The sequence below is a fragment of the Capsaspora owczarzaki genome (genome assembly GCF_000151315.2).
Source record: "Capsaspora owczarzaki ATCC 30864 unplaced genomic scaffold supercont2.2, whole genome shotgun sequence".
Classification (NCBI taxonomy): domain Eukaryota; class Filasterea; order Ministeriida; family Capsasporidae; genus Capsaspora; species Capsaspora owczarzaki.
In genome coordinates this window covers 1,294,058-1,319,989 of record NW_011887293.1, presented here as the reverse complement: position 1 = coordinate 1,319,989, position 25,932 = coordinate 1,294,058, and the positions used below count along the sequence as shown (strand labels likewise).

General features: G+C 53.3%; 12 protein-coding genes across 13 annotated transcripts; 5 read left to right on the top strand and 7 right to left on the bottom strand.

The window, feature by feature from the left end:
- Positions 1 to 66: 66 nt before the first annotated feature.
- CAOG_01593 lies at positions 67 to 1,315 on the bottom strand. 2 transcript variants are annotated; one of them, XM_004364404.2, is made up of 5 exons: positions 1,188 to 1,315; positions 1,009 to 1,098; positions 658 to 752; positions 527 to 595; positions 67 to 426 (listed from the first exon to the last, which is right to left on the bottom strand). In XM_004364404.2, the coding sequence occupies exons 1-5, from the start codon at positions 1,243 to 1,245 to the stop codon at positions 121 to 123; spliced, it is 618 nt and encodes a 205-aa protein (XP_004364461.1). In that variant the 5' UTR covers positions 1,246 to 1,315; the 3' UTR covers positions 67 to 120. The 2 variants fall into 2 exon arrangements, with proteins under 2 accessions (XP_004364461.1, XP_011270057.1); XM_011271755.1 differs by having other exon boundaries at positions 1,009 to 1,315.
- A 186-nt stretch (positions 1,316 to 1,501) lies between these two features.
- CAOG_01592 (hypothetical protein) lies at positions 1,502 to 2,805 on the bottom strand (the record flags this gene model as incomplete). The annotated part of the gene is made up of 2 exons (XM_004364403.1): positions 1,502 to 1,777; positions 1,870 to 2,805. The coding sequence occupies 2 exons, from the start codon at positions 2,803 to 2,805 to the stop codon at positions 1,502 to 1,504; spliced, it is 1,212 nt and encodes a 403-aa protein (XP_004364460.1).
- Positions 2,806 to 2,988: 183 nt separating this feature from the next.
- Positions 2,989 to 4,306, bottom strand: CAOG_01591 (fumarylacetoacetate hydrolase domain-containing protein 1; the record flags this gene model as incomplete). The annotated part of the gene is made up of 5 exons (XM_004364402.1): positions 2,989 to 3,101; positions 3,185 to 3,357; positions 3,454 to 3,634; positions 3,726 to 3,853; positions 4,251 to 4,306. The coding sequence occupies 5 exons, from the start codon at positions 4,304 to 4,306 to the stop codon at positions 2,989 to 2,991; spliced, it is 651 nt and encodes a 216-aa protein (XP_004364459.1).
- A 94-nt stretch (positions 4,307 to 4,400) lies between these two features.
- Positions 4,401 to 5,942, top strand: CAOG_01590 (nuclease). Its single transcript, XM_004364401.2, has 4 exons — positions 4,401 to 4,719; positions 4,899 to 5,011; positions 5,149 to 5,373; positions 5,493 to 5,942. Exons 1-4 carry the CDS (start codon positions 4,422 to 4,424, stop codon positions 5,820 to 5,822), a joined length of 966 nt encoding a protein of 321 aa, XP_004364458.1. The 5' UTR covers positions 4,401 to 4,421; the 3' UTR covers positions 5,823 to 5,942.
- Positions 5,943 to 5,945: 3 nt separating this feature from the next.
- Positions 5,946 to 8,632, top strand: CAOG_01589 (L-lactate dehydrogenase). Its single transcript, XM_004364400.2, has 3 exons — positions 5,946 to 6,165; positions 6,513 to 6,640; positions 6,763 to 8,632. Exons 1-3 carry the CDS (start codon positions 5,992 to 5,994, stop codon positions 8,510 to 8,512), a joined length of 2,052 nt encoding a protein of 683 aa, XP_004364457.1. The 5' UTR covers positions 5,946 to 5,991; the 3' UTR covers positions 8,513 to 8,632.
- Positions 8,633 to 8,747: 115 nt separating this feature from the next.
- Positions 8,748 to 10,371, top strand: CAOG_01588 (tRNA (Guanine-1)-methyltransferase). The gene is made up of 2 exons (XM_004364399.2): positions 8,748 to 9,016; positions 9,172 to 10,371. The coding sequence occupies exons 1-2, from the start codon at positions 8,756 to 8,758 to the stop codon at positions 9,928 to 9,930; spliced, it is 1,020 nt and encodes a 339-aa protein (XP_004364456.2). The 5' UTR covers positions 8,748 to 8,755; the 3' UTR covers positions 9,931 to 10,371.
- CAOG_01587 (peptidyl-prolyl cis-trans isomerase E) lies at positions 9,972 to 11,595 on the bottom strand. Its single transcript, XM_004364398.2, has 5 exons — positions 11,536 to 11,595; positions 11,309 to 11,407; positions 10,861 to 11,013; positions 10,425 to 10,765; positions 9,972 to 10,331 (listed from the first exon to the last, which is right to left on the bottom strand). Exons 1-5 carry the CDS (start codon positions 11,564 to 11,566, stop codon positions 10,017 to 10,019), a joined length of 939 nt encoding a protein of 312 aa, XP_004364455.2. The 5' UTR covers positions 11,567 to 11,595; the 3' UTR covers positions 9,972 to 10,016.
- Positions 11,596 to 11,827: 232 nt separating this feature from the next.
- On the bottom strand, positions 11,828 to 18,522 carry CAOG_01586 (hypothetical protein). Its single transcript, XM_004364397.2, has 14 exons — positions 18,392 to 18,522; positions 18,236 to 18,319; positions 18,087 to 18,170; positions 17,940 to 18,023; positions 17,782 to 17,865; positions 17,621 to 17,704; positions 17,463 to 17,546; positions 17,310 to 17,393; positions 17,149 to 17,232; positions 16,992 to 17,075; positions 16,883 to 16,930; positions 16,656 to 16,800; positions 16,519 to 16,577; positions 11,828 to 16,417 (listed from the first exon to the last, which is right to left on the bottom strand). Exons 1-14 carry the CDS (start codon positions 18,478 to 18,480, stop codon positions 12,016 to 12,018), a joined length of 5,499 nt encoding a protein of 1,832 aa, XP_004364454.2. The 5' UTR covers positions 18,481 to 18,522; the 3' UTR covers positions 11,828 to 12,015.
- Positions 18,523 to 19,243: 721 nt separating this feature from the next.
- CAOG_01585 (hypothetical protein) lies at positions 19,244 to 20,366 on the bottom strand (the record flags this gene model as incomplete). Its single annotated transcript, XM_004364396.1, has 3 exons — positions 19,244 to 19,501; positions 19,590 to 19,775; positions 19,869 to 20,366. 3 exons carry the CDS (start codon positions 20,364 to 20,366, stop codon positions 19,244 to 19,246), a joined length of 942 nt encoding a protein of 313 aa, XP_004364453.1.
- Positions 20,367 to 21,225: 859 nt separating this feature from the next.
- On the top strand, positions 21,226 to 22,506 carry CAOG_01584 (hypothetical protein). Its single transcript, XM_004364395.2, has 3 exons — positions 21,226 to 21,269; positions 21,430 to 21,519; positions 22,014 to 22,506. Exons 1-3 carry the CDS (start codon positions 21,234 to 21,236, stop codon positions 22,332 to 22,334), a joined length of 447 nt encoding a protein of 148 aa, XP_004364452.1. The 5' UTR covers positions 21,226 to 21,233; the 3' UTR covers positions 22,335 to 22,506.
- Positions 22,507 to 22,624: 118 nt separating this feature from the next.
- CAOG_01583 (dimethyladenosine transferase 1) lies at positions 22,625 to 24,548 on the bottom strand (the record flags this gene model as incomplete). Its single annotated transcript, XM_004364394.2, has 8 exons — positions 22,625 to 22,687; positions 22,763 to 23,175; positions 23,291 to 23,538; positions 23,658 to 23,812; positions 23,900 to 24,008; positions 24,097 to 24,188; positions 24,288 to 24,344; positions 24,443 to 24,548. Coding segments are annotated over 8 exons (1,243 nt in total), but the record flags the coding sequence as incomplete, so codon positions are not given.
- A 214-nt stretch (positions 24,549 to 24,762) lies between these two features.
- Positions 24,763 to 25,834, top strand: CAOG_01582 (hypothetical protein). Its single transcript, XM_004364393.2, has one exon. The coding sequence runs from the start codon at positions 24,793 to 24,795 to the stop codon at positions 25,567 to 25,569; it is 777 nt and encodes a 258-aa protein (XP_004364450.1). The 5' UTR covers positions 24,763 to 24,792; the 3' UTR covers positions 25,570 to 25,834.
- The last annotated feature ends 98 nt before the right edge of the window (positions 25,835 to 25,932 follow it).

The following is a 25,932-nucleotide window of genomic DNA, read 5'->3' as shown; positions in this document are numbered from 1 at the left end:
GCAAAAGTCGCGTGCAGAGATAAACGCAGCAGGGCCGAAATTCTGATTGGCGCCAATGCAAACCCCTTCCGTTAGAATTCTAAATTTATTCAACTTTAATGACCCCCAGTGTCCACGAAATCATTGATCGTAATCTTCCTCATCCGCTGCTTTTCGCTTGAGCTCCACAAGAACGGGTGCTGAAACTGCCGCTGGCTGCGCTGGCTGTGCCGCCTGGCTCTCCGAACCAAGTGCGAGATTGGGTGGCTGCGCTGCGGTAGGAAGCGGCAACGGCGTTGTCACCATCGCCGAGGTTGGCGTGGCACTTGCAGCGTGGATGCTCATTTGGTTTTGGCGAGCTTTGGAAAAGAGCTCTTGCTGTTGGCGAATGAGCTCTTCTTGCGATAGTCCTGATAGAGTAAGGTTGTTTGCCATTCGCGGTCGGTTCTGTGATGTGATGATGGTTGGTTACGAGGTGAGTGACGACTCCATTCTGAGCGACTTTGGAGAACCACCCAGGCAATTCATTGCGTTTTTGTTTCCTTACCACGCGCGCTTCCTTGTGCCCCTCTTGTGCCTCTTGCACATCCTTGACATAGTCTGAGAATCCAAGCACCTACGCACCGAGATGTGAGCTTGTTTTTCGGCGTCCACAGTCAGCGCAAACTGAATCTCAACCTGCAATGCTCTGAGAACGTGATCGGTCGAAATCATCTTCTTGCCATCCGTGTCGCACACTTGGTTGGATTCAGACGCGAGCATCTGCACAAACTCTGTCAAGCGCAGAGCCAAAGTCATCGCATCCATGGTCAGACGGAAAGGGTGCGGTCAAAGCGAAGCCATCTGTGTAAGAGAGTCCTGCGCCTGCCACAGCCTCATCCGAAGGTGACCAACCATCACTTCAAAATGGGTTGATCGTCTTGATCTTGTTCCCCGATTCGCTTTTGCAGCTTGCGTTGCAGTGGAACAAGGCGCGAGTCTCAAAGTCTCAAGTCTCTCTCGCTCTCTCTCGCTGTCTCTGTGGCTTACCAGACATGCAGTCGAGGATCATGTCGCGCGCGTCGTTCGTCACTCGCACGTCATTCGGAAGCATCTCCTTGATCATCCTGTACACGGTCGCTGGACAGCGCTCAAATCACGCACTCATCGAGTGAGATGCACTTTTGCTCTCATTTCACTCATAATGGATCGATCACAGATGCTGTTACATCTTGGCAGCGTCGCTTCGTTGTCATTGTCATGCCCAGTTAGATCTGAAGAGTCCATGTTTTTGTAATTGTAGTGCGCTTTTTGCTTTGTTTGTAATGGCTGCGATTGCGAGAGAAAGAGTGTGGTGAAAATTGTTGGATCAACAAAGTAAGACTGAGCGTCTGAGTTTGTGAATGATGATGGTAAATACAACGTACTAGCATGGAACTGCAGTGTGGACGAGGGAGGTTGGCGAGTTAATCATATCAACAGAAAAAGGAGAGCTCTGGAACCCCTCAAACACAATCTTCAAAAGAGCACAAGCACAACAGCATCATTGAGCTGGTGCAGCGGCAATTTTGCCAAGCGACATGAGTACGTCTGAGATGGAGCGCAGAGTCTCGACTCCGGTATATAGCTGTCGCATGGCCACTTCGGCGTCCGTTGCGGCCTTGGTGAGCTGATTGGAAGCATAGTTGGCTTTGGTCTTGATGTCTAGAATGAAGGCTTGCGCTGTCGGGTCTGTTTGGTTCATTTGCGCTTGGAGCTGGGCGACCTTCAATTCGCCTTTCAGGCGCTCAATCTTGGCTTCTGCCTTGACTGCGCGAGCCTGGTGTGGGAAGAAGTTGGGGAGAAGAGCAAAGTGAGAAACAAAACACATTTTGTTTAGCATGAGACTTTGCGATTCGACGCCGTCCTTACGTTGGCGGCTTCGAGATTCTGCTCAACCATATGCACCATGTTCTCGAGCGCTTTGGTTTCCTCGGCCTCTTTGGCGCGGTAAGCCTTGAAATTCTGCTTGGCAAGATTGAGTTTGGCTTCGACAGCCGCAAGCCGCTCTCGTTCTGGTGTGTGTGTCGCAACCTCTTGCTCCAGTTGCGCAATCCGGCTGAGGGCGGCTGCGAGCTGAGTGGCCAGATCCAGTGCACTTCCATTGGCCTTGGACATCAGGGATGCAGCCGACGCGCTCCCGCTGCTGCTGCTGCTGGATGATGTTGAGCTGTACGACGAAAAGACCTCTGGCAAGTCCAGTCCGGCACTAGCGCTCGACGACCCGCCGCCAATCGGTGGCAATACGACTTCGCTGTGGGCCATAGCATTGTTCACGGCAGCAGTCGCCATCGCGGGTGGTGCGGAAGCGGTCGATTTGGGGCGCGGAGCACCGTTACTACTTGAGCTTGCGTGGCCGCTCGACCCTCCACTGGGCAGCTCTGGCAGCAGCGGGACGTCTTGCGTGGCCATGCCCATCCCAACCGCAGCGGCCGACGACGCTGGCGATGGAGTGCTGAAATTCTTGAATGAGAATGGATTTGGCTGCTTGCTGGTCCACTGGGCAGCAGCCTCGCCGCCGCTCGAGGATCCGCTCATGCTCATGGTGGCCTGTGCGGCAGTGCTCTGTGCGGTGGGCACGGGGGCAGCGACCTGGGAAGCAGCAGCAGCAGCAGCGCCGGGAGTGAAGTTCTTGAATGAGAATGGATTGGCCTGCTGCTGCTGCTTGGCCTTGCTGCTCGACCCAGACCCAGACCCAGACCCAGAAGAGGCAGAGGTGGAGCTCGATGATGCAGAGAACGGGTCGTTGTCGTCATCGCCAAAGATGGACGGCTCCGAGGCGGAGGACCGAAGCAGCTCGTCGGTCATTCTCTGAGAAGAAGTGTTCTGAGAAGTGGTGTGATGATGAAAGTGCAAAACAGTACAAGACTGGATGGACAATGCACAAAAATTGGACACTAAGCACAACTGGACGTGGAATGGTGGAAACACACAGAGATTTGGAACAAAGATTGTGCATCGAATGAAAAATTTGTGCTGCTACGCCTCCCTTCAGAGCTTGGGAGCAGCGCGCGAGCCAACAGGGAAGCTCATGGTCATGGCGCTGCCGAGACCGCACTCAATCACCTGGCCGGGCTTGACTTGACCAACGCCAGCAGGAGTGCCTGAAAAATTGCATTGTTTCCAAACCATCAGTCAGTCCATTTTGCAACATGTAGCACGCGAATCTCATCCGCCGAGATCTCACCGGTGAGAATCACGTCGTTCTCCTCGAGCGTCATGAACTGGCTGACATAGCTGATGATGGTCGGCACGTTGAAGATCATGTCGCGCGTGTTGCCGTCCTGCTTGATTTCGCCGTCGACTTTGAGCCAGATGCGCGTGTTTGCGAGGTTGATGCTTTCCTTTTCAATCAACGCACTAAGCAAGCATGAACACAATGATCACCAATCATTCAGAGTGAGCCAAGTTGAATCCATCTTCAACCTCTTTGTGCGAGCAGCAAACAATTTGTACCTGATCGGACAGAAGCCGTCCTGGCCCTTGGCAATGGTCCAGGGGAGTCCCTTGGCCTTTGCGACAGCCTGCAGGTTGCGCGCAGTCATGTCCAGCGCGAGTGCGTAACCCGCGACGTGCTCCATCGCAGCGTCCTTGGTGATGTTTGCGCCCGTCTTGCCAATCACGACCGCGAGCTCGACTGGTACCAAACGATCAATTGGGTCGGTGAACTGAATCAAGCAAAAATTGCACAACGTCATTTGAAAATTGTGTCCCAATGCAAACGGTACCTTCGTGATCAAGCTCGACGCCGTCCGGGATGAGGATGGTCTTGCCGGTGGGCAGGTACGACGTCGTCGGCTTGAGGAAGAAGAGCGGCTCCTTTGGCACCGGGTTGTTGAGCTCTGCAGCGTGCTCGCTGTGTCCAATTCAATCATGAACAACACAGCAAGCAAGACGAACGGAAGCGGGGTGCACAGCGGGGGGTGCAAAAGCGGGGGCCACACACAGATTGGGATGGTGGATCACAAACAGCAACGAAGATCCATGCAAAACGAGCAGAACGTCAGGGGTCAGACAAGCATGAGCGATGCAATGGGAGAATGCAATTTTGGACGAGGTGGTGGTGGGGATGCGGATTTGGACGAAAAGCGACGGCAGAACGGAGAAAAAGAAGAAAAAAAGTCACGCGAGTTTGTCGGAAATCTCAGAAAAAAAGCCAAGTCTTAGAAAAAGAAGCCAGGCCTCAGATAGTTCTCCATTCTCAATTTCACAAGCAAGGTGTTGAGGAGATGATGGACGCTGCTCTGTGTTACCGGTAGTTGCGACCAATAGCGACAATCTTGCGACCGAGTTCGACAAAGCGCGACATGAATGGATCGGGGAAAAACGACTGAGCAACTGAGACAGAGTTTTGAGTTCTGAGTTCTTTTGTCAATATTGAATTTTGATCTAGTCTTGTTTCGTTTCTAAATTCCAGTGTCATCATGCTGGCTCGGCTGCGGCTCGGAGCAGTGGTCGCAGCGTCATTCGGCGCAGGCGTCGCTTGCAGCCAAGTCGACCAACCCACCGCTGCTGCTGCTGCTGGATCGCTGCTTCAGTGGCGCTGGGCATCCTCAGCCACCCAACAAAATGCTGATGCTGGTGATGGTGATGCTGGTGATGGTGATGCCGTGAGGAGTGGCGCGGGAAGGAGCATGCGGTTTGGACTGCCGCAGGTCTACGCTGGAGAAGCCCCGAAGCAAGGACTGCCGCCGCTCCAAGTCATGCGCTATGGATTTCCAGGTAAAACGAGGAAAACACGGAAAGCGGGGGAAACAACGAGGCTTGGGGGGGGGGGAAAGGGAAATGGCTAGAATCACTGTGGGAGACTTTTGTCGCTCAGAAATCTCAGAAATCTCAAAAATCTCGGAAAGAGCATTCGAAATCTCACACAGCAGTCCTTGACACATGAATGACTGTAGATATGGGGTCAATCAAGTACCGCGAAGGCTATATCATGTCGTACGATCGCAGAAACAAGACGGCAAACTGGGTCTGCGAACACTTGAATGCAGAGCGCCTGGCCGTGCAAGAGGTGAGTTCGAGTTTTGTGCGAGAGCATCAAACATGCAGACAAAGAGGCTCTCGGTTTTGATGTACCGAGATCCGTTCCGAAATTGTTTGGAAACGAGTTTAACTTTTGAAACACACCATTGTGCTGGACGACTGCAGGCCAAACGAGACGGTATGGCGTTCAAGGAGGACGACACCGACCCAGAGCTGTTCCGTGCTCGTCTGGCAGACTACCGTGGCAGTGGCTATGATCGTGGACACATGGCGCCTGCTGGGAACTACAAGTGGAGCACCAAGGCCATGGAAGACACCTTCTACTTGAGCAACATGAGCATGCAAGTTGGCAAAGGCTTCAATCGCGACAAATGGGAAGAGCTTGAATCGGTAAGCGGAGGGGAGGGGAGGGGGCGCTCATGCGTGCACTTGAACGATCGGTTTTGTTTTGTTCTCGACTGTCACTCACACTCAATCTCATTCCCTTCTCCTCCCCGCCCCTCCCACAGTACGTGCGAAGCCTGACAAAGACCAATCGAAACGTCTATGTTTGCACGGGACCGCTGTATCTGCCACGGCAAGAGGCGGATGGAAACATGTACGTGCGGTACAAGGTTGTCGGCCCATCGCAAGTCGCTGTGCCCACGCACTTCTTCAAGGTCGCTGTGGTTGAAGCGCCCAATGGCAACCTGACCATCCAGTCGTGGGTGCTGCCCAACGAGGTCATTCCAAACGATACTCCATTGACGTCCTTCAAGCGCCCGCTTGCTGAGATTGAGCGAAGAGCCGGCTTTTTGCTGTACAACTCGATTCCCGACAAGTACACTCGCGGTGTCTAGCATTGATTTTGATGTCTGGTCGTTTTGCTTTGTCAGCGTTGTTTGCATGCTTGTCGGCGTACACAGTTCTAACTTGATCCAATGATCCCGATCTGTTTCAAATAAACTTTCCAGTCCAACTTTTTGTTTTTGTCTTTTTTTCTGAGTTTTTTCTCTTTATTCTTTCTGAATGACGACGCACAAGTTCACGCGTCTGAAGGCGCTCACTGAGCTTGCATTGACCAGCATCGGATCGTCGCCAGCAACCTCCAAGCTCGTCGGAGAGCACCTCGCGCTGGCCAACCTGATGGGCCACGACAGCCACGGCATTGGCATGCTGCCTGCTTACATCAAGCACGTCAAGGTACCACAGCGACAGAACGAAACGAAACGCCCAGACAGACAGACAAACAGACAGACAGACAGACAGACGAGATGCTCGCGTCCCCAGTCCCACAGACGCCCTGGCGTTTCCAGTGTTGCGTTCATGCTCGTGCGATGCAGCTGAGATTGCTGCAAGTGGGGGGGGATGAAGTGGTGCCTTTGGAGCTGGGATGCGTGGTGTGGCTGGGTCGGTACGGCCAAATTTCTCAGCAACGGTCATCCAGCGATGATGAAAACGCTCGAGGCTCGAGGCTTTGTGTCATTCATGCTTGAGTGCAAGATTATTACTCAACTGAGCGTGATGTGTTGTCATCATAACTTGAACAGGCTGGACTGGTGAACGTCAACTCGACCGCCAAGCTCATGGCCGCACTGGGCCCGCTGCTCATGTTTGACGCGCAGCGCTCATTCGGAGTCGTCGCAGGCACCGACGCCATCAACCAAGGCATCGATGTGTAAGTGCAGCGAGCTCAACTGTATCAACCCAATTCTGAGTGAATTGGAAGATTCAACAATCTACGTTTTATCTCACTCTTTTTCGTTGACTGACACACACACACACACCACCTCCTCATAGATGCAAGAAACAAGGTGTTGCAGTCGTCACCTTGGCAAACGCCCACCACCTCGGGCGGATTGGTCGCTATGCGGAACTCGCCATGGAGAAAAACGTGATTAGCTTCCACTTTGTGAATGTCGTGGATCACCGACCGCTGGTGGCGCCTTGGGGTGGGAGCGACGCGCGCCTGGGCACCAATCCCATCTGCATTGGCATCCCTTCGCTCGGGCCCACGTCGCCGCCGTTGCTGTTGGACATGGCGACCTCGCAAATTGCGCTGGGCAAGGCGCGCGAGCTGATGAACCGAGGAATGCAGGCGCCCAAAGGCTTGCTCCTCGACTCGCAGGGCAATCTCACGGAGGATCCGAACGTCATGTTTCCCAAGGACGGCGAGGAGCCCGGCGCGCTCGTGACGGCAGGTCTGCACAAGGGCTCGAGCTTGTCCATTGTCGCGGAAACGCTGGCGGGTGTCTTTTCACGCGGCGGCACAATCAACCCTGCGCACAAGCGTCACGGCAGCATCATCAACAGCATGTTCAGTGTGCTTGTTGATGCCGACATGCTGATCAACGCGACGGCGCAGGAGGGCGTGGCAGGCTCGCGCAAGAGCTCCTCGTCCTCGTTTGCTGCGTTGAACAAGGCGTCGCTGGTGGATGTCACTGCTCGATTGGCCTCCGCTCTGGGTGCACAGCCTGCCAACCCTTCGTCCTCCACCACCACAACCGCAACCAAGGAGGCCGCCAAGACTGAACCCGAATCCTCGGACGCTGTCGATGCGACCGCGGGATTGGGTTGGATGCAGGCAGAGATGGAACAGCTCGTCGCGTACCTGAAAGCGTCGCCTCCACGAAATGTGCTCAGCGCGCATCCGGAAGCGACAAGCGGTGCGCGTCATGCGCGAGAGACCAAGTTCAGTGCCCTGGGATCGACTTCGGTGATCTCTCTGCCCGGAGAATACGAGCGCGGCCAGTTTGCCGTGCGCATGCGCGAAGGTGTGTTTATCAGCGATGGCGCCTGGCTGGACATTTTGAACGCTGTCAAGTCGGCGGGCGTGAGCCAGAAGCAACTGACCGAGGTCATTACCAAGCTCAACACATTCGATCAAGAGTACGCCCAGGCCATGGAAGCTTTTGCATCTGCCACCGTCCGCGAAAATTTGGCTGCCCTGCGTCGCGTCCTCAAGCGATCTCAGCCCCAGAACCGCTCGCCCTTTTCCAAAATGTTCAGTGGCCTGGATGTTGTTCGTCTGCTGTCCGACTCGCAGATTTCCTCGTACGATGACGAGGCCCATGCCCTTGTCCAAGAGGCTCGTCGTGACGCTGCCAAGCGAGTGGCCGCCAGCGCCGGCCGGCCGCTTGACGAAGCCGAAGAGCCCCTGTCTTCCAGTGCCGCCCAGCGCGTGTTGGCGCAAACCAAACGCACTGCCAGCAAGCGCGTTGCCCAGACCAAAGCAAGCATCGAAACGGTCGAAGCGCTCAGGAAGCAGTTCAAAAAACGCGCCGCCGAGTCAGCAACCACCAAGCAGGCTCTGAAGGTTGCTGCTCGCGTTGCCGAGGAATCCAGCCCCAAGGCAGCGATCACCACCAAGAAGGCTGCTGCTCCAAAGGCCACGACCACGAAGAGTGCCACGGCCACGAAGAGTGCCACGACCACGAAGAGTGCCACGACCAAGAAGGCTGCCACGACCAAGAAGACCGCCACAACCAAGAAGGCTGCCACAACCAATCCTGGTGTGTGCATGCATGCATGTGTGTGTGTGTGGAGCTGAATGTTCCAAGCTTTTGTTCAGTTGGATGAAATCGTGGTGACTGTTTGTTGTGTTGTCCATCTTTTTTATTTCAACCCAGTTCAATGTAGTTCAATTCAGCGCAATTCAGCGCAATTCAATCGTGGTGACTGTTTGTTGTGTTGTCCATCTTTTTTATTTCAACCCAGTTCAATGTAGTTCAATTCAGCGCAATTCAGCGCAATTCAATCCACTCAACTCAGCTCAGTCCAAACAACGTTCGGAATGGAAGACGAAACCGGGTTTGCTGGCTTTGGAATCGAGCTTGGCGTGAACGACGACGAGCTGGACGTGGCTGCCGAAGCCGCCCGCGCCGATCGCTCGTTTGCGCGCAAGGGCCGGCGCGGACCTCAAGTGATGACTGATACCGAATTGGCGGCGCTGCGAGACAAGCGACGCGAGTTGCGACTGAGCAAGAAGAAACGCCGACAAGCACGCGCGACGCAGGGGCTGCGCGCCCCGACGCCATGGCGCACCCGTAGACCAGTTGCGTTCGCAAGCTTCGTATCGTGCACTGAACAAGGCGGGCGGGGGAGCGGGAGCGGGAGCGGGGGGAGGCGGGTTTGGGGCCCCTCATCGCCTCAGACCTCATGGTTGCTCACTGTTCTTCACCTCCAATTGAAAACAACCCTCAAACACAGGTGAATATGGATCGAACAACACTCGCGGATCAAAGGATTGTCGTGGATCTCGATTGGGAGCCGTGGATGAGCCAGCACGACTTGGTCTGCTTGCACAGACAGCTGCGATACGTCGTTGGGTCAAACCAGAGACTGCGACGACCATTGCGAGTGTCACTCGCAGGAATAGGACCGGGCATGCAGGAGTTGATCGAGACGTTTGGCAAAGGAGAAGCCACGCGATGGCCAATCGAACGGCGGCGCGAACCGTACACGGAGCTGTTTCCGCTCGAGTCGCTCGTCTATCTCACTGGAGACTCGCCCAACGTGCTGACTGAGCTGGATCCAGCACGCGTCTACGTGATTGGCGGGATGGTGGACCACAATCGGCACAAGGGCTTGTGCTACGCAGAGGCCGAGGCCCGTGGTGTCGCTCACGCCAAGCTGCCAATCAGCCAGTACTTTAAGCTGCCCACGCGCTCCATTCTCACCGTCAACCAAGTGTTTGCCATTCTGGGGACGGTTAGCGCGGGTGCAGACTGGAAGACCGCGCTGTGGCACGAGGTTCCAAAGCGCAAAGGCATGATTGAACTCGAGGGGCAAGCCGAGCAGCACGACGAAGATGATGGCGATGATGATGGCGATGCTGCTGGAGAGACTGACGATGACGGTGATGACGATGACGACGACGATGACGACGACCTCAGCGACGACCTCAGCGACGACCTCAGCGAGAACAGCGACAATGACGGTTTCGATGACGAGCCGACTGCGCTCTGAACCCCGTCTCAACCGCACCACACTCACCAGCATAGTTTGATAACCAATACTTTCTTAATTCATTGATAACATCAGCAACAACAACACTACAACTCGCCGCAATCTTCAATCACAACTTTGGTCTTGGTCTTGCCGCTTTCGCCGCCTTGCGCCTCCATGCGCCGAAGAACATCCAGGCCTTGAATGACCTGGCCAAAGACGACGTGCTTTCCATCCAGCCAGTCCGTCTTGGTCAAGCACATAAAGAACTGCGACCCGTTCGAATTTGGTCCCGAGTTGGCCATGGACAAGGTGCCTGCTCCCGTGTGCTTGAGCGTAAAGTTCTCGTCTGCAAACTTTTCGCCGTATATTGACTTGCCACCTGTGCCGTTGTGTCGAGTAAAGTCGCCTCCTTGGCACATCTGAGAGCAGTCCAAGATGAAAAACAAGAGTGAACAACAGGGGGGGTTGGAGAGAAAAGGCAAAGAGAACTGCTGCGCTGAAATATATCTTACAAAGTCTGGAATAATACGATGGAATGAACTGCCCTTAAACCCAAAGCCTTTGCTGTGAGTGCAGAGTTGTCGAAAGTTTTCCGCGGTTCGTGGCGTGACGTCCGAGCGCAATTCCATTACGATACGGCCAGCTTTAGAGCTGCCGATTTTAATGTCCATGTACACGCGAGGAAGCTTGTTGCCACCAGTCGAGGGAGCGGCAGGCACCGCAGGTGCGGCGGCGGCGGGCACCGCTTCAGCCTGCCATGCAGCACGAGCCGATGCATTGGTCTCGGTAGCGGTGGCATCGTTGGACGCATGCTCTTGTTGCTGTTGCTCAAAGTAACTTTCCTCTGTCCAGACTGCGCAATGCAAAATAAAATGCACCGGAGGTGGGGTGAGTGTTTGAGGTGGCAATCAGAATCAAGGCTCGAAACCCGCGCTAAACCAAAATTACCTGCTTTGTTCGCACGCTCTGGATACTTTGCGGGGTTGGCAACGTTGACACGAATCGTACGGCCAAAGAGCTCTGCTTCGTCCATGTTGTCAATGGCGGCAGCTGCGTCTTCTGCGTCCTCAAACTCGACAAATCCAAATCCACGGTGCTTGTCTGTCATTCACAGGCGATTGTTCAGCCCAAGTGAGTGTTTCTGGCATTCACATCGCTTCTCTGACTGCTTTTGTGAGTGTCGTGGTCGGTGCAAACGTTGAGGCTTCTGATCAGATCAGTGATGGAAGTCGCATTGAGAGATCTCTGCGCAAGGAGGCTCGTGCTCCAGCTGCCGCGATCCGTACGTTCGGCGTGCAACAATGCGCCTGTGCGAGCTATAGCTCGAAGCGTTTGTCTCTGATGGTCCTGTACGGTGCGAGCAAGCGAGTGAGTGAGTGAGTGTGCAGTGCGTTACCTGTCGAGTAATCCATGGGCATCTGGACGTCGACCAGATCGCCGAACGGGATGAAGGCCGCGGTGAGCATCGGGATGTCGACTTCCTCAGCAAGACCACCTGCAAAACAGTGCGACCACACAGTTGAGTGGAGACAGTGAGTGGGTGAGTGAGTGAGTGAAGTCGGATTGCAATGGAAAAGCAATGGAAAAAAAAAAAAAGCAAGCTCAAAGTCAATGTCGACTTGCCTACGTAAAGCACCTTCTTCGTGCTGCTCATCCTTGCTTGGTTGGAGGTTTTTTGTGAAGAAAAGGAGGACTGGAAAAAAAAAAAAAAAAAAAAGAACGAAACGGGGATGAAAACGTTGGTGTTGAGGATGATCAATGGAGCTTTCGTGGGTTGAACAAGAACAATCCGGAGAACAGGTGCAGTGTGGATGTACCTGCAAGTGTCGATCTGTGTGTGTGTTAAAGTGCTGCTGAGTTGAGTTGTGCACGCAGATCTATTGGTTGATGGTGCGTGCAGTCAAATGCAGATAAAGTTCATGCAAACCGCTTTACTCAGTGCGCCAACAACCTGGCACGAAGAAAGAAGCAACCAATCTCAATCAAGAATCAAAGATGCAAACCAACAAAGAAAGAAACAAACAAACAAAGATGCAAACAAACAGGCACACAAACACTCAAAGACACCAAGAACCAAAACAACAACCAACCCAAGGACTTTGATCAAGACCTCTTCAACACAATCTTGACGGCCATTGTCTCGGGATCCAGAATCACCTCGCATCGTGTGGGAGTCGAGGTCGCGTTGGGCGTCGCAGGAAGGGTTGCCAGGCTGTACTGCATCAACATCTCGTTGCCCTTGAAGCCAATCGACGAAAATCGCTGGTCGCATAACTGAACTTGAATGTTTGCAGCGCCCGCGGGAAGGACGCACGTCGCAAGGATGGGAAATGATTGCGTGGCATCGACAACAGGGGTTGACGCTTCGGAGGCCATTGCAGAATCGCTCAGTTCAAGGAGCGAGCGTTTCACTGGCCTGATATCGGGCTCATCAAGTCGCCGCTTTGTAGGGCCTTGCACCATCTCACGCTCAGTGTCACTTGAAGCTCGTCTCGCAAACCCGGTGGATTTTTCAGCAGCAGTTTCGGCCATCGCTCCCTTTCTGAACGAGCTGGATGATGGCGACGCAACTACGAGTTGTGGCCTTGGAAGGTCGTTCAGAACGTGTGAACGCGGATTGGAGACACTTGACGGACTCGAAGGGCCATTGGAAACTTGCCTCTCGGGAAGGACTCGGTGCTGCGCCTTGGCCTCCTTTTGTGACTTTGTCTCAGCGGACGCAACTTCTCTGGCCTTGAGGTTGGCAACGAGATTTTGCACGAACGAAGCCTCATCGAACGGAAGAGGCTCAGGTGTAGCACGGTCACCCTGGCGTCCAGTCAGGCCGATAGTCTTGTCGCCAACTGTAACAGTCTCATCACCATTGATTGGCTCGGACGTTTCATGTTCCACAGGCTGATGCCCGCCATTTGTCGATTCGACTAACTTGGTGGCAGCTTCAGCAGGTTTGCCATGCGTGCGTGTGAACTTTGCCACCAAGGATTGCAAGAAAGACAAGCTTGTGGAATCAGTTGACTCGGCAGCCGTTGGAAGTTCAATGGCTGGAGAGTCTGGTCGCCGTTTTTTCGATGTGTCAGGAACGGTGCTCACATCTAAAGCTGGGCGCTTTCCAGTTGTTGAAACAAGCCCTTTGACTGGAGTATACGGGGCACTGTCATTTCCAAACGCCTTCCCGTTCGGAGTAGTCGGAACGCTCGTGCTCGTCCCGGACATTTTGCCGATTGGGGTGCTTGGGGTGGCAGGTGGGTCGACATCCATCTGGACGGCGGCATCGCTGCCACTGTGCTGGTTCAGATGCGGTTGTGTCACTGCATGCTCACTGGGAAGAGACTGCGATTGCACAGGTTCACGGGAGCGCAGCTCCTTGGTGTGGAATGAAAATCGGTGGTACATGACAATCAGCAAATCGCTGTTGGTGCAGCGGGCGTTGAACTCTTCGTCTGCCTGAGCGGCTTCGTGTTTTGGATACCAAACGTTCGACTCGTCCACGAGCCGGATGTTGAGCAGAACGGCGCCATACACATGCTGACGCGAAAATCCATCCTGCATGCGCCGAGCCCTGCTGCGTGGCGTAGGGCGCGAAAACCCGCTGATTGCAACCTTGTCCTTGTTGGGATGCAATTCCAGGTGGCGCAGAGCAAAGTAAGCGGGAATGGCTGTGATTGTTGCTGCCTCCATGCGATCACGATTGTCCTTGAAAAGCTGCTGCAGAATTGCATGAATCTGCTGTGCAGACTCGGGTTGTGGCTCCGACGCTTGAGCGTCCGAGGCAAGGACGAGCCTCGAAGCTGCTTGCAGGAGAGTTTCGCGAGCCAGCGCACGGTACTTGAAAGAGTGCAGCAAGTCGTCCATCATCCACACAAACTCAAATCCGCAGCGCTGGGCAAAGCGCTGAATGCAGTAGCGTGTAAACCCGAGATTCTGCGTTGCCGGCACAGTTGCCTCGGGCAGCACGGCCAGGATGAGGTGGGGCCACGCCTTGCGGTAGGCACCGAGATCCTCTCGACAAATCACGACAATCTGAAGGTAGGTCGCGATGGAAGCGGGATCCGTCACATCTTTGACCATAGCGTGACGCCAGTTCAGCGTAGCCAAGTGTGCCCGCTGGAAGGAATCAACGAAAATGGGGAATTTGACGTCCAGAGTCGCGCAAAACTCTTGCAGGAGCATTTTGCAGTTGGATGAAGTTGGCTTGAACCTTAGTTGCTGCAAAAGTGGATCCAGCGTGCATGGAGCAAACGCATCAACGCCGGTGGGAAGATGAAGCTCCAAGTCATCCCAGCTAGACCCGGGAATCTTTAGGTCCTCACCTGCGACCAAATTGCCCATCCGACAGTCATTGCAAGTGCTGGCATGATCGAAAGGGCGAGCGACGTAGTTGGGAACAAAGGCGTTGCTCGCGGCAGCCACATTCACCGCCGTGTCGCCGTTCTGGACTTGGTTCTGGGGATTTGTAGAGGTCGTGCTGGCCGCGGGTGCTACAAGCTGGTTTGCACCTGGCTGCCCAACTTGACCCATCAAGACTGCAAGTTCAGGGTAAGCCCCGCGGTTGCTTTGGGGGGCGATTGCCGGTGGCATTGGCTGCACTTGGACCACCTCGACATCTTCCACCGCATCAACTGCCATTGGTTCTGGATGTTCAGTCGCTTCTGCGATCGATTCTTCCTTGGCCTCTGGCTGTTCATCGATCGCCTCGGCAGCATCGGTCAAATCTTCCGCACAATCCATGACGTCCTGGTCGTCCTGTAGTTGTTCTTCGAAACGACGTAGCAATGCCAAATAGGCACCAGTCTTTCCCACCTGGGGTCGGCCGTACAGCAGAAAGCGGTTGCGGACCGTGCTTCTGTTGCCCTTGTCGTAGTGGCTGTCCGCTGGGTCACAATGCAGTCGGTACGCAGACAACGACAGCAATTCTGTCAAAGCTTGATGCTGTTCCGCGTGCTGCCTGAATCCATTGAGTTGTTCGACGCGATTATCGGCCGAGGGCAGGGTGACAAACGGATCCGCGTTGCTCCCTTCCTCAAGCTTGAGCTGACGATGAAGCTTTGGCGGAATCAATATCACAGGAATCGGGTCGGTAACACGCTCCGCGACATAGCGGCAGGCGCGTCCCAAGTCCTGCTCCAAGGACGCACGCACGAACGAGCGAGAGTCGGAGTAGCGCAAGCGCAGGTCGTAGTAGCGAAGAGAGGAGGGGAAAGTGTCACCCATCTTGCCCTTCTCGCACAGAATCAGCAAACAGGGCAAGCCTTTCAAGTCCGAGTAGGTCGATGGAACAAACGAATCATTATCGTTCCATCGACGGAGCTTGGTCAGCCAATAGTTTGGATCCAACGGGCCAGATTCCAATAGCTGGCCAAGAAAGTTTGCTTTGCCTTCGACATCAAGCAACACTGCAAACTTTTCTTGCAGCTGCGCTTCGTTTCGTGCTTTGATAAGCTCAGCTTTGAGCTTGCGGCCGACGTCGACCAGACCAACTCGAATCAGAATCATGAACGAACGGCCGTCGTTTCCATTCTGGCACGAGACAAGCTCCTTGATCATTTGATCGGTATCGGGACAACGGTGCTGGCCGCTTGGCGGTGGCTCAGATGCAGCGGCAGCAGCAGCACGAATGGATTGCGCATAAATTTGTGAGTGGTTGAAGTGACGCCTGTAGAGGTCGCCATTTTCACGGGCGCTCTCCGCACCATCGCGACGACCGCGCCGCCATGTGTGGTACAGCTGAGAGTCGACCGGGTTTGCGTGTAACAGCTGTTCGGTGGCCTGGCGCGAATGAAATTTGCCTTGCTGCATGTCTTGACCGTCTTGAAGGTAGTTGCGGAACTTCTGGATGCCGTAATACACGGAATGCTCTGCGTTTGCGGGAATGTTGCTGTCGCTTTCAGAAAACCACTGAATGACGTTGTCCTCTGGAATGCGGGATTTCCTCGTGACCAAGTTGTACGGAGTGGCAGTGACGAGTAGCTGAATCAAATTGGGCGCGGCACACATGTCGGCATCGTTGAGGTAGTTGCCTGCCGCTCCACCACTTTCTTCGGTGCCAGTAGCCTCCGTGCCAGTGGCTTGCTCCTGTGCCGCTTGTCCTTGCGAACGCATGCGGCTGACAGGGGCTGTAGCTGCCCAGTGTGCTTCGTCTTGCAAGAAGAGGAACAAGGTTTTCTGGTTGTCCACGTTGAGCACGCGTTCACGAAACTGCTCGAAGACCGTCTTCTGGTCGGGAGACTCGTTGGCTCGGAAGATGCTTTGGCGAACCTTCCCCGCGGGTGTGGGAAACGCCTTCTCGAGACGCTCGAGCGTTTGCGAGTACAGTGACAGCAAGTTGGGGACCATCACGACAAATTCAAAGCTGGTAAATTTGCCCAAGTCGACGACTTCCTGAATTCGCGCAAACAGACGGTTGGCGACTTCAAGCTGCTTTGGGAAGAACTGAGCACTGAGCTCGGCTTGATCCAGAGGTGCAGCTCTTTCCGTGCGAGCCATTGTTGGAGGGCCATCAAAGATTCTGTCCATTGGGGGAAAGGGTGACAAATCGGGCGCACCATGCATCGTGTATCAGTGTATTTCGATCCGGCAAATCAATATGCTTGGCAAAAATGTACTTACGGCTGGCTAGCGTCAGAATCGGCTTCCTCGTCGTCGTCGTCATTGTCCACGTCTTGTTTCTGAACAAAAGGAGTCAGTTCAATGAGTTTGGCCAATTGCATACGCTAGAGGTTGGAGGTCTGTAAAAGAAATCTCACATCGAGCTCGGGCTGCTCATCCTGGGGGTCGACCGCCGCAGAGGTCAAAACTGCAATCGTCTGGGTCTGGTCTCCCTGAGGCTGCTGTTCATCCTGAGGCTGGTCCTCCTGTGACTCGACCTCAATCACGGGCTGGGCTGTATTGCTGGTGAGGCAAGGCAAGCTGTTGGTGAGTGTTGTGATACAGCCGTGGTGGAAACGTGCAATCGAGAAGCGGTGTTGCTTACGCGTTGGCTTGAGCCGTGGTCGTGCTAATCTTAGGATTCCCAGTCAAGCTACATAGCGACGTGATTGGCAAGCCAGAATTGCGTGCAAAGACTCAATTTGCGCACTTACTCGAGCGTTTTCAGTGTGGGGTAGAGCATGAGGTTGGTCTTGAGCACCTTGACGACCTCATCATCAATTTCGTTGTCGCTCAGGCTGCATCCATCAGAGAGCAATTCGTGAGAAGATTGCATCTCCATTCGCCACTCCCGACATTGGATTTACTCACGACAGTTCGGTCAAACCAATATTGGACTTGAGCGAGAGTCCAAGAGCTTTAGCGCCGCGCGATCCGACATCATTCGAACTCAGACTGTTGGTGGAGTACAAGGTCAGCGCGAGAGACATTTCAAGCAACGGAACGAGAATGCAGCAGCGGATTCTACGCACTTCAGCTTGCAAAGCTTGCGGTTTACTTTGAGAGCCGTCGCGAACGCACTCGTACCCGTGCTGCCAACTCGATTCCCTTTCAGGCTACAAGCTTCAGTGAGTCGTCTGGTCAACCCACAAAGTTTCGGTTGAGAGGCAGAGTCTGCCACTCACTTCAAAACTTCCAGAGCGGAATTGGACTCGAGCGATTTCGCAATGGCAATACCACCGTCAAGGCGAATAAGATTAGCCTCCAGACTGGTCAAACGTCAGCGTTTGCGTGAGTAGAACGATAACGATACTTTTTGAGAAGCCGATGAACAGCGACTTACTCGAGCCGACGAAGTGACGTGTTGGTGGCCAAGGCCTTCGCAAGCGCCCTCGCACCCTGACAATCGATATGATTCCAGTCCAAGCTGAATTCACTTTAGAGTGAGCATAAATGGCTTCATTTCATCACCCTTACATTGCCGACACTACTCAACAGACTTACAACAACTCTTTGAGCTGGGAGTTCACACTGAGACAGTCAGCAAGAGCCATCAAGCCAGTTGTGGTAATCATGTTGGAGTTCAGACTATTTTGAAGGCAGGCACATAAGATTAGCCGAGCAGAACAACCTCAAATGAAAACGGGATGCAGGGAACGTACTTCAGAGAGGTGAGAGTCGAACCGTGTTTGAGAGCTTCGGCCAACGCGATCGCACCCTTGTCGCCAATTTGATTCTTCTTCAAGCTGTTTCGACAATGTAAGTATACTTGGATGCATTGTAACTGAGTTCTCAAAGCGTATCCTTGCCTGAGCGTCTTCAGCGTACGATTGTTCTCGAGTGCTTCGGCCAGACACTTGGCACCACGCTCGCCAATCCCATTACCGTCCAGTCTAACAGTCGGATTCACTTGTAAGAAGCCGGAATGGCATCGGTTGTCGGTTGAGTTGCCACTTACTCTAGCTGGAGCAGGTTGGTGTTGGCCATCAATCCCAACGCGATAGCTTCCGCCTCCTCGTCGCACAGTCCCATCTCGGTCCAACTGCAACAATAAAAAAACACATGAGTGTTGCGAGGGCGTCTGTTTGAAGTACCTGTTGTCGATGACTCTTACTTTTGGTCCTGAATGGCATCCTTGGCTTGCATGTACCAGAGCTTCTGGTTTTCGGTCATTTGGTCTTCGACCAAAGTTATGACCGGCATTGTTGCAGTTAACGTCTGTTCTGTTGGCAAAAACAAGCAATCATTGTCTCAGCTGTTCAGATTTATTTGTTCATTTTGTTTGTTGTTGTTTTCGTTTCATTGGTTGGTTTCGAGGGGGGCTGTTCTTGTTTGCTTGGGGGGTGAGTTCACTCGTGCAGTCGATAGCTTGCTAAGCAAGGAATCCATCCTCAATGAATCAAGCACAATGTTCGAGCACAAGCGCAGTGCTCTCACGTCAATCACCAAAGTAGAAGCGATCGTCAAAGAACAAATCGAAACCGTTTATGTTTGTTTGTTTGTAGTTTTTCGTCTTTTTATCATTTGATTGAAGTTCTCTGTGCTTGTTTCGCGGAAGGCGGATTTGTGGCTCTACAAGCGATCGAGTGCACAATCATATGCACGAATGCCGACAGTCAGGCACGGAGCGAAAGAAGGAAAAGAAACAAAAAAAAAAAAAAAAAAAAAAAAAACATGCGTCCTGAGCCATCGCAGCAACCGTGAGACTTGTAGCCGGTGGTGGGGGAGGGGGCTGTCGACACGATCAAACCACTCGCAATGACATTGTTCTGTGATCTTATGTTGCGTGTGGATGATCTCCAGAAGGCGAGAGAGAGCGATTGATGCGATGGGGGGTGGCTTGACCTGTCAACCACAACAAACTGGAGTGTCCTTTTTTTGGTGTTTATTTGGCATGAATCGTGAATCAATCCAGCCGGCGAATGTGTGGGAGAGCAAACACATCCTCGGATCCGATTCTGCAGAATTACATGGCTAGATAGTGCATTTGACTGGCCTGGTGGAGGCAGCAACGCAAAATGTAGCCAATGCACGCCCACGGTACTTTCTCAGCAGGACAGTTCTCCAATACTTCGATGTACTCTGCTCTGTTGTTGATGAACAGAGACACGGGGACAGCAGTGGTGGCGCGCAGCAGATAGCTTAAAAGCAACCGCGCAACACGCCCGTTTCCGTTCCTGAATGGATGAATGAGGAGAAACTCGCGAAAGAAAACGCCGGCCACCTGCTCAAGTCGAATCGCATTCATGCGTCGAGCGTGAAGGTTAACGCGGCAGATTGTGACGCTATTTCATGAAGTTGAGGCTCCTGACCTTAATGGCCTGGTCGAACAGCTCCGTGGTCGTCACTGTGGCGGGCATGAGCTCTTGCGTGATGGCAAACAGCGCGTCCAGTCGTTGGCTAATCTTGCTTGGCGTTGCGTATGCAACATTTGAGTTCAGAGGTTGGACTTGAATTGTGCGATACTCTCCTGCGTAATCCATGCAGTCATGCATCACCTACAGTACAGCATTGCATACAGCGGATTGGAGGTCAGAACAAGGCAATAATGATCCTTTGAGTGGTAGTTTTGGCTCTGCAGTCATACTCACAATGCGATGAACGTCTCTAGCCAGACTGGCGTCAAACGGTCGGTCGCGGAGTTGGCGTCGAATCTCTTGAACCTGTGCGGAGAGCGCTTCCGACATGGGGACCTCGAGATTGTCGTGGAGGAGTGCATGTGCGGTCGCATAGAAGTTGTGCACCTTCTGCCAAGTTCTGGTTTGGCCTTCGGCTGGCGGCAAGATCATTTCGAACGCCTGCGAGTCGCCGTTTCGAACGTGCTCGAGCAGAGGTGTTGTGTCGACGTCTCTTGACAAACCGAGTTCCCCGCGCCAAAAGTCGTTCACGTAAAACCCGATCACAACAATAATGACCTCCTGATCTTTGTGCCAGTTCAGCGGTGCTAGCTGACCGTTCACCGTCATAAGCGACTCGCGAAGACTTTGGAGCGAGCTGCCTAAACCATGAGAGGCGCGAAGCTCGTTGAGGTCCCATTGCTGTGCGACCGCTATTGTGAAGTTCTGGCGGAGTGCTGCGGCGTAATTCATCTACTGTCGGATCGGCCAAGCGTCTGTGGTGTTTGGTACTGCGGGAGCACTGCAGCAAAGCACGGCAGCAAGCAACCCACAAAGACACACAATGATGCACACACATTGGTACGAGAAGGGGGGTGATGAAGAGTACAAGTCCAAAGGGAAAAAGAGCCGTTCCAATGCGTTCTTTGTTTTCTCGTGGATGATGTTGATGATGATGATGATGATGTGATGATGCAGGGAGGTGAAGAGCATCGATATGTACTCGCACAGATAGGAAACACACACATAGAGGTCAAGGAGAAGTATTGAAAGAAGTGGTGCGAGCGAGAACGAAAAATGGCGGGAAAACGGCTAAGAAACACTTACAGTTGAGGTCAAACGTCAAAAAAAAAAAAACTGAGGATCAGCGACTTTTACGATATTTGGAGAATGGATGGAAGGGATGCGGATGCTTGTTCTGAGTTTCTACCCGATCGTGTGTGTGTGTGTGTGTGGATTGTTGGCTTTGTTTGATCAGTCGAACAACGCCGACCATCACCTCTCCCAACCATTACCATTACTGTATGAAAGCTCCATCCCGCAAAGCACAACTTGGTGCTTGAACTAAATTCGCAATGACATCCTTGTGAGACGCGCTTGGCCAACAAATGCAGCCGATCGAGCACTTGCGTTAACTCGATGCGCTGTTTCCCCGCTCACCCTCTGCCCTCCATTTTGACTTCTCATCACAGTCATGCAAGTTGCTTTCCAATCTGCACAATGCCACGTCACTCGACTCTCGCTCTGGGCTTCGCGAAACCCAGAAATTATTGCCGAGTCAAACGTTTAAAGTTCCGCATGAGCCGGTTCAGTCTTCAAAATTCAAATTTGACTACCAACATGGCATCCCTCGCAATCCCCGCTGCTTTCGGCTGGGTGCGTCTTCCATTCCCACATTGCTCTCCCGATCTCCCTTTGTTGCTTGCTGCATGCTCGTGCACTCTGAACTCCGGATGCAGATCGCATTGGCTGAATGCTTTGTCTCACACAATCCTCGCGTTCGACTCTGCTTCTCCACTCTCGTTGCGTTGCGCAGCCGCTGATCACTGCTACGCTCATTAGCGCTCAGGTCGTCTACACTGGCTTCCGCTACGCCGGCGGTGCCCGCTCCCAGTTCAAGGTCCCCGTAAGTCAGGATTGACTCTGCGTTGTGTTTTGATCTGCTTGTTTCTTCATCATCATCATCATCCTCTTCTTCTTCATCATCGGTTTCTTTGTTGTTGTCTTTCGTCAACTTGGACTTGTTCTTCGTAATTTTCCGCACCACAAAGTTGGACAACAAAAAGTTGGACAACTTTTTTTTTTTTTTTTTTGTTTTCCATTCTGATTCTTATTTTTCTTGTTATTTTTTTTTTTTTTGACGCTTTTCATGTTCCGAATGTGATCTCTTTTTTTGTTGTTTTTGTTATCTTTCTTTTGCTCGTTTGAGGATGTTCGAACATTGTGTCTCAGCATCTTTTTGCTAACTGTGTCGAGACGGAGATTTTCCAACAAAAATCTTCCGCATTTGTTTCGTATCCACAGTTTTGCAGCATTTTCGCATTGTCTGTATTGTATTGTTGGTTTGGAAAACTGACTGCTCTTATTGGTCGTGTTTGGATGATGCTGTGCATTGCGTAGTACCCTGACATGACTGGCCGCAACCTCAACGAGAACGACTGGAAGGCCTTCAACAACGCCCAGCGCGCGCACTACAACTACGTCGAGGGCGCCGCGTCCGTCATTGCGCTCAACATCATCTCGGGCCTGTTCTTCCCGCATGCATCCGCTGCGGCTGCCGGCGTCTACATTATCGGCCGTGAGCTCTACGCCCGCGGCTACACCAAGAACGGCCCCACTGGTCGCTCGGTCGGCGCTGGTCTCCTCGACACTGCCCTTGTTGTCATGTTCGGCTTGAGCCTTGTTGGTGCTGGTGGTCTTATCTACCGCGCACGACAGTAAATCACCTCCCTACAATGCTGGGTGGGCAAAAGGCAAGCCCTCGCACTCGAGATTGGCTCTCCGCTAGCCGTCTTTGAGAAGGTGACAGGGGGGTTGATTGGGTTGAGTAATGTAACAGAACACGCCGAGATGGCGTGCTTTGTCAATAAAGTTGTTTGCGACTCGCTAGACACCGGATTCGGGCATGCTTAGATGGGAGGGAGGCGCAACATGAGCTGAAACGCGGTGTTGTTTTTTTGTTTGTTTTGTTTTGTTTTGTTTTCTACTACTACGGCACCGACAAACAACCAGTGTGGACACTCCTTCGTCGTTGTCTTGTGGCAGGGAAGGTGAAGCACCTCCTTCTGCCGACCCTGAAGCAGCAGCAGCCGCCGCCGCTGGCGATCGCTTGACCTTTTTCCGACCAATCTGGTCGGCATACTTGTTACCGGCGCGCATCTCCTCGGGGGAGGACGAGGCTCGTGCGGGTAGAACCATGACTGCGGCGTTGCGAGAGGAAACGACCTTGACAACGTTTCCACTCTTGTTGGCACGGGCAGGATCCTGATCGTCGGCCGCTCGGCCCGATGGGTCTGGCCGCAATTCAGTCCAATCCACCGCACCCTTCTCGGACAGACGTTCGAGCCGGTGCATCAACTTGATTCGCTTTGCTTCGCGTTGCGACGGGCTCATCATCGGACCGCCATGCGTTGCCGCCAGCGGCGATTGTAAATGGGCTTCGTACGCGTCAACCAACGCGGCAAACTGCTCTGTTGATACATTCGAAACACGCGTCGTTGGAGGTATTTTGGCCTGTTCCAGCAGTTGCAGTGCAATGTCTGCATTGCCGCCGACTAGACGCCTGAAACACGCCAAGGCATTTTCAAAAACAAACACACAAAAAAAAACAATAAATGAAATGTCAATGCGCACCAACCTCCTCTTGGGTTGAAACAAAAGCATGAACTGCAGCTTACCCAACGCCATTAGAGATGAATTTGCCACGTTGGTTTAGAATGTGCTGCGCAACCAGCTCCACTGAGGCAATCGGAGCTGCTGTCATTGGTTGCTCCAATGGGGCAAAGTAGACACCACCCACTTGCACCTTTGGCGGCGGTACAAACACAGTGTTTGGCATGTGATAGTGATACCGAGCAGCGAAAGCGTGCTGCACTAGGAGCGACAGACGACTCCGATCGCTTGTTCCAGGTTTGGCGACAATTCGCTTACAAAAAAATGAACATCAAAATGACATGACAAGAATGAGTTCTCGTGGTTAAAGTCCGATGCGTCTTGCAAAAGATGAACAGCGTCATCGAGAGATTGGAAGCACAAATGACTCACCTCAGCTACTTCATGTTGAAACGTAAAGAGCAAGTGCGTGCGGCCAAACCCAAACACGCCTCGTTTGAGTCGACAATCGTGTACTAAATCCACTAGCAATCGTGTGGAAATGTTGAACGGCAGATTTCCGATAATGTAGACGCCATTACTTGGCTCTGGCAAGACAACATGCGACCGTGCGACCGTGCAAGTGAGCAAAATCAATTCGCGGGCATGGACAAGAAAGGGAAATGAGAGCTCACCACTCCATGGCTGAGGCTTGACGAGCGGCGCCAATAGCTTTGTATAATCAAGAGTTAGAATATCGTGATGCACGACTTGCATTCGCCCTTCAGCCGCCTCCGCGAGTAGCTGAACAAAAAAACCCCAGCGCGTCAACAAGTGAGCATGGACTTTGGTCAGGAACAAAGGGAGGGAGATCTCGCATCAAAGACCTCACCTGCAATGAAGGCAGAAATCGGCGATCCTTCTCAATGGCAAACACCTTCTTGGGCCCTGCTTCCAGGATGGAGCGAGTGAGCGCGCCGGGACCTGCAACAGTGTGCGCAGAAGCCATGAGGTGAGACCACGTCAACCCCAGCCTCCCGACCCGACTGCTTCTCGTTCAGAATTGTACAAGCGCGGCATTACCAGATCCGACTTCGATGACGATGGCGTCCTTGAGCTTGGCCGGCGCAATGAGGCGATCTGTCGCGAGGAAACCAAGCGCCAAGAAGGTGAGCCATCCACTGCTGCCCGGCTTCCACCACTCAAAACAACGCACTACAGCAAAAAGCCATTCGTACTTGTGACATTGAGATCCAGGATAAAGTTCTGGCTGAGCTGCGACTTGGCGGACAGACCGTACAGCCGGATGAGGTCTGCGACGGACGGCAGCTTTGGCAGTTGCATTAGAGAGAGAGAGAGAAAGAGAGAGGACTGAGGTTCGGTTTGGTGATCTCGAGTATTCAACTCAAGCACAAGTAATTGATAGTGTCATTGAAGCTGAATCAATGGTTTGGATTGTGATCGTGGGATGATTGAGAGTCCTGCCATCTCAATCCCTGCCAAAACCTCGTTTCGGATTGTCAATTCCGTGATAGTAATCACTCTTGCTTTATTTTCCTTTGTGTGTGTGTGAATTTCTTTTCGTTGAATGAACTCGACGGGGTGGCCGCCAGCAGGCGAGCTCAGCCAGCCCAATGCAGCGCCAGCCACCAGCATCATGGGAGTCGCCGCATCCGCGCCCACCTACGCCCATCAACAACAGCAACAGCAACAGCAACAGCAGCATCACCACACTCAGCAGCAGCTCGTTCAGCTGGGACTCGGGCTCGGGCTCGACTTTTCAAGCCTGTCGGAAGTTGCCGCTCTGGCGAGTCGGCTCTCTGGGCAGCATCCCGCCGCCAGCCACGGCGACCTCGGCACGGCCGGGCTGCGGACGCTGTACAACCCCGTGCTGAGCGTCGAGAGCACTGGCGGCAGCGCTGGTGGCGTCGGCGTTGGCCTATTTGGCGGGAGTGACGACCACTTGGGCGCGAATCCCGCTGAGACCGGCAGCGGCGACGACGACGAGTCCAACAAGAACAAGCTGCGGGAGCGCAACAAGACCGCGGCGGCCAAATCGCGGCTCAAGAAGAAGCAGCGCGAGCATCAGCTGCAGCAGCGCGCGCGGCACATGGTCGAGCGCAACGGCGACCTCAAGACCGCAATGGCAAAGATGGAGACCGAAGTCCAAGCGCTGCGGGAGAAGATGGCTGCGGCCACTGCTGCTGCAGCGACTGGTACTGCCACTGCAGCTACTGCGACTGCAGCTACTGGCACTGGTACTGGTACTGGTGCTCCATCATCGTCGTCGTCAGCATTATCATCATCGGCAGCATCGCCGTCATCACAGGCAGGATTAGCTGCGGTCAATCAGCCGCTCAGCTGACATGCCACGACTCAGCGCCCCCGGCGGCCCCTTGTGTATCTGTGTTTGGCTGATTGCTTGAGAAGGTCCATTCGATGACAAGTACAATGCAACAAAAAAAAAAAAAACGAGAAGCACTCGACGCTCGGCTTGGTTTGGCGTAACGACGAACGAACGAAAGGATTCTGTTTGTGTTTGTTGATGTTCTGAGATTTTGGTTTGCGAATAGTGTTGCTGTGCGACAAATAATAGACTCTGTGAATTTTGTGAATTGGAGATATTACCTGTACCACCTTCACAAAAAAGCGCGAGCATCCACTGAACAGAAGCGGGAAACTGGGAGATTATATTATGACGGGTACAAAAAGGGCAATAGCAACCCTG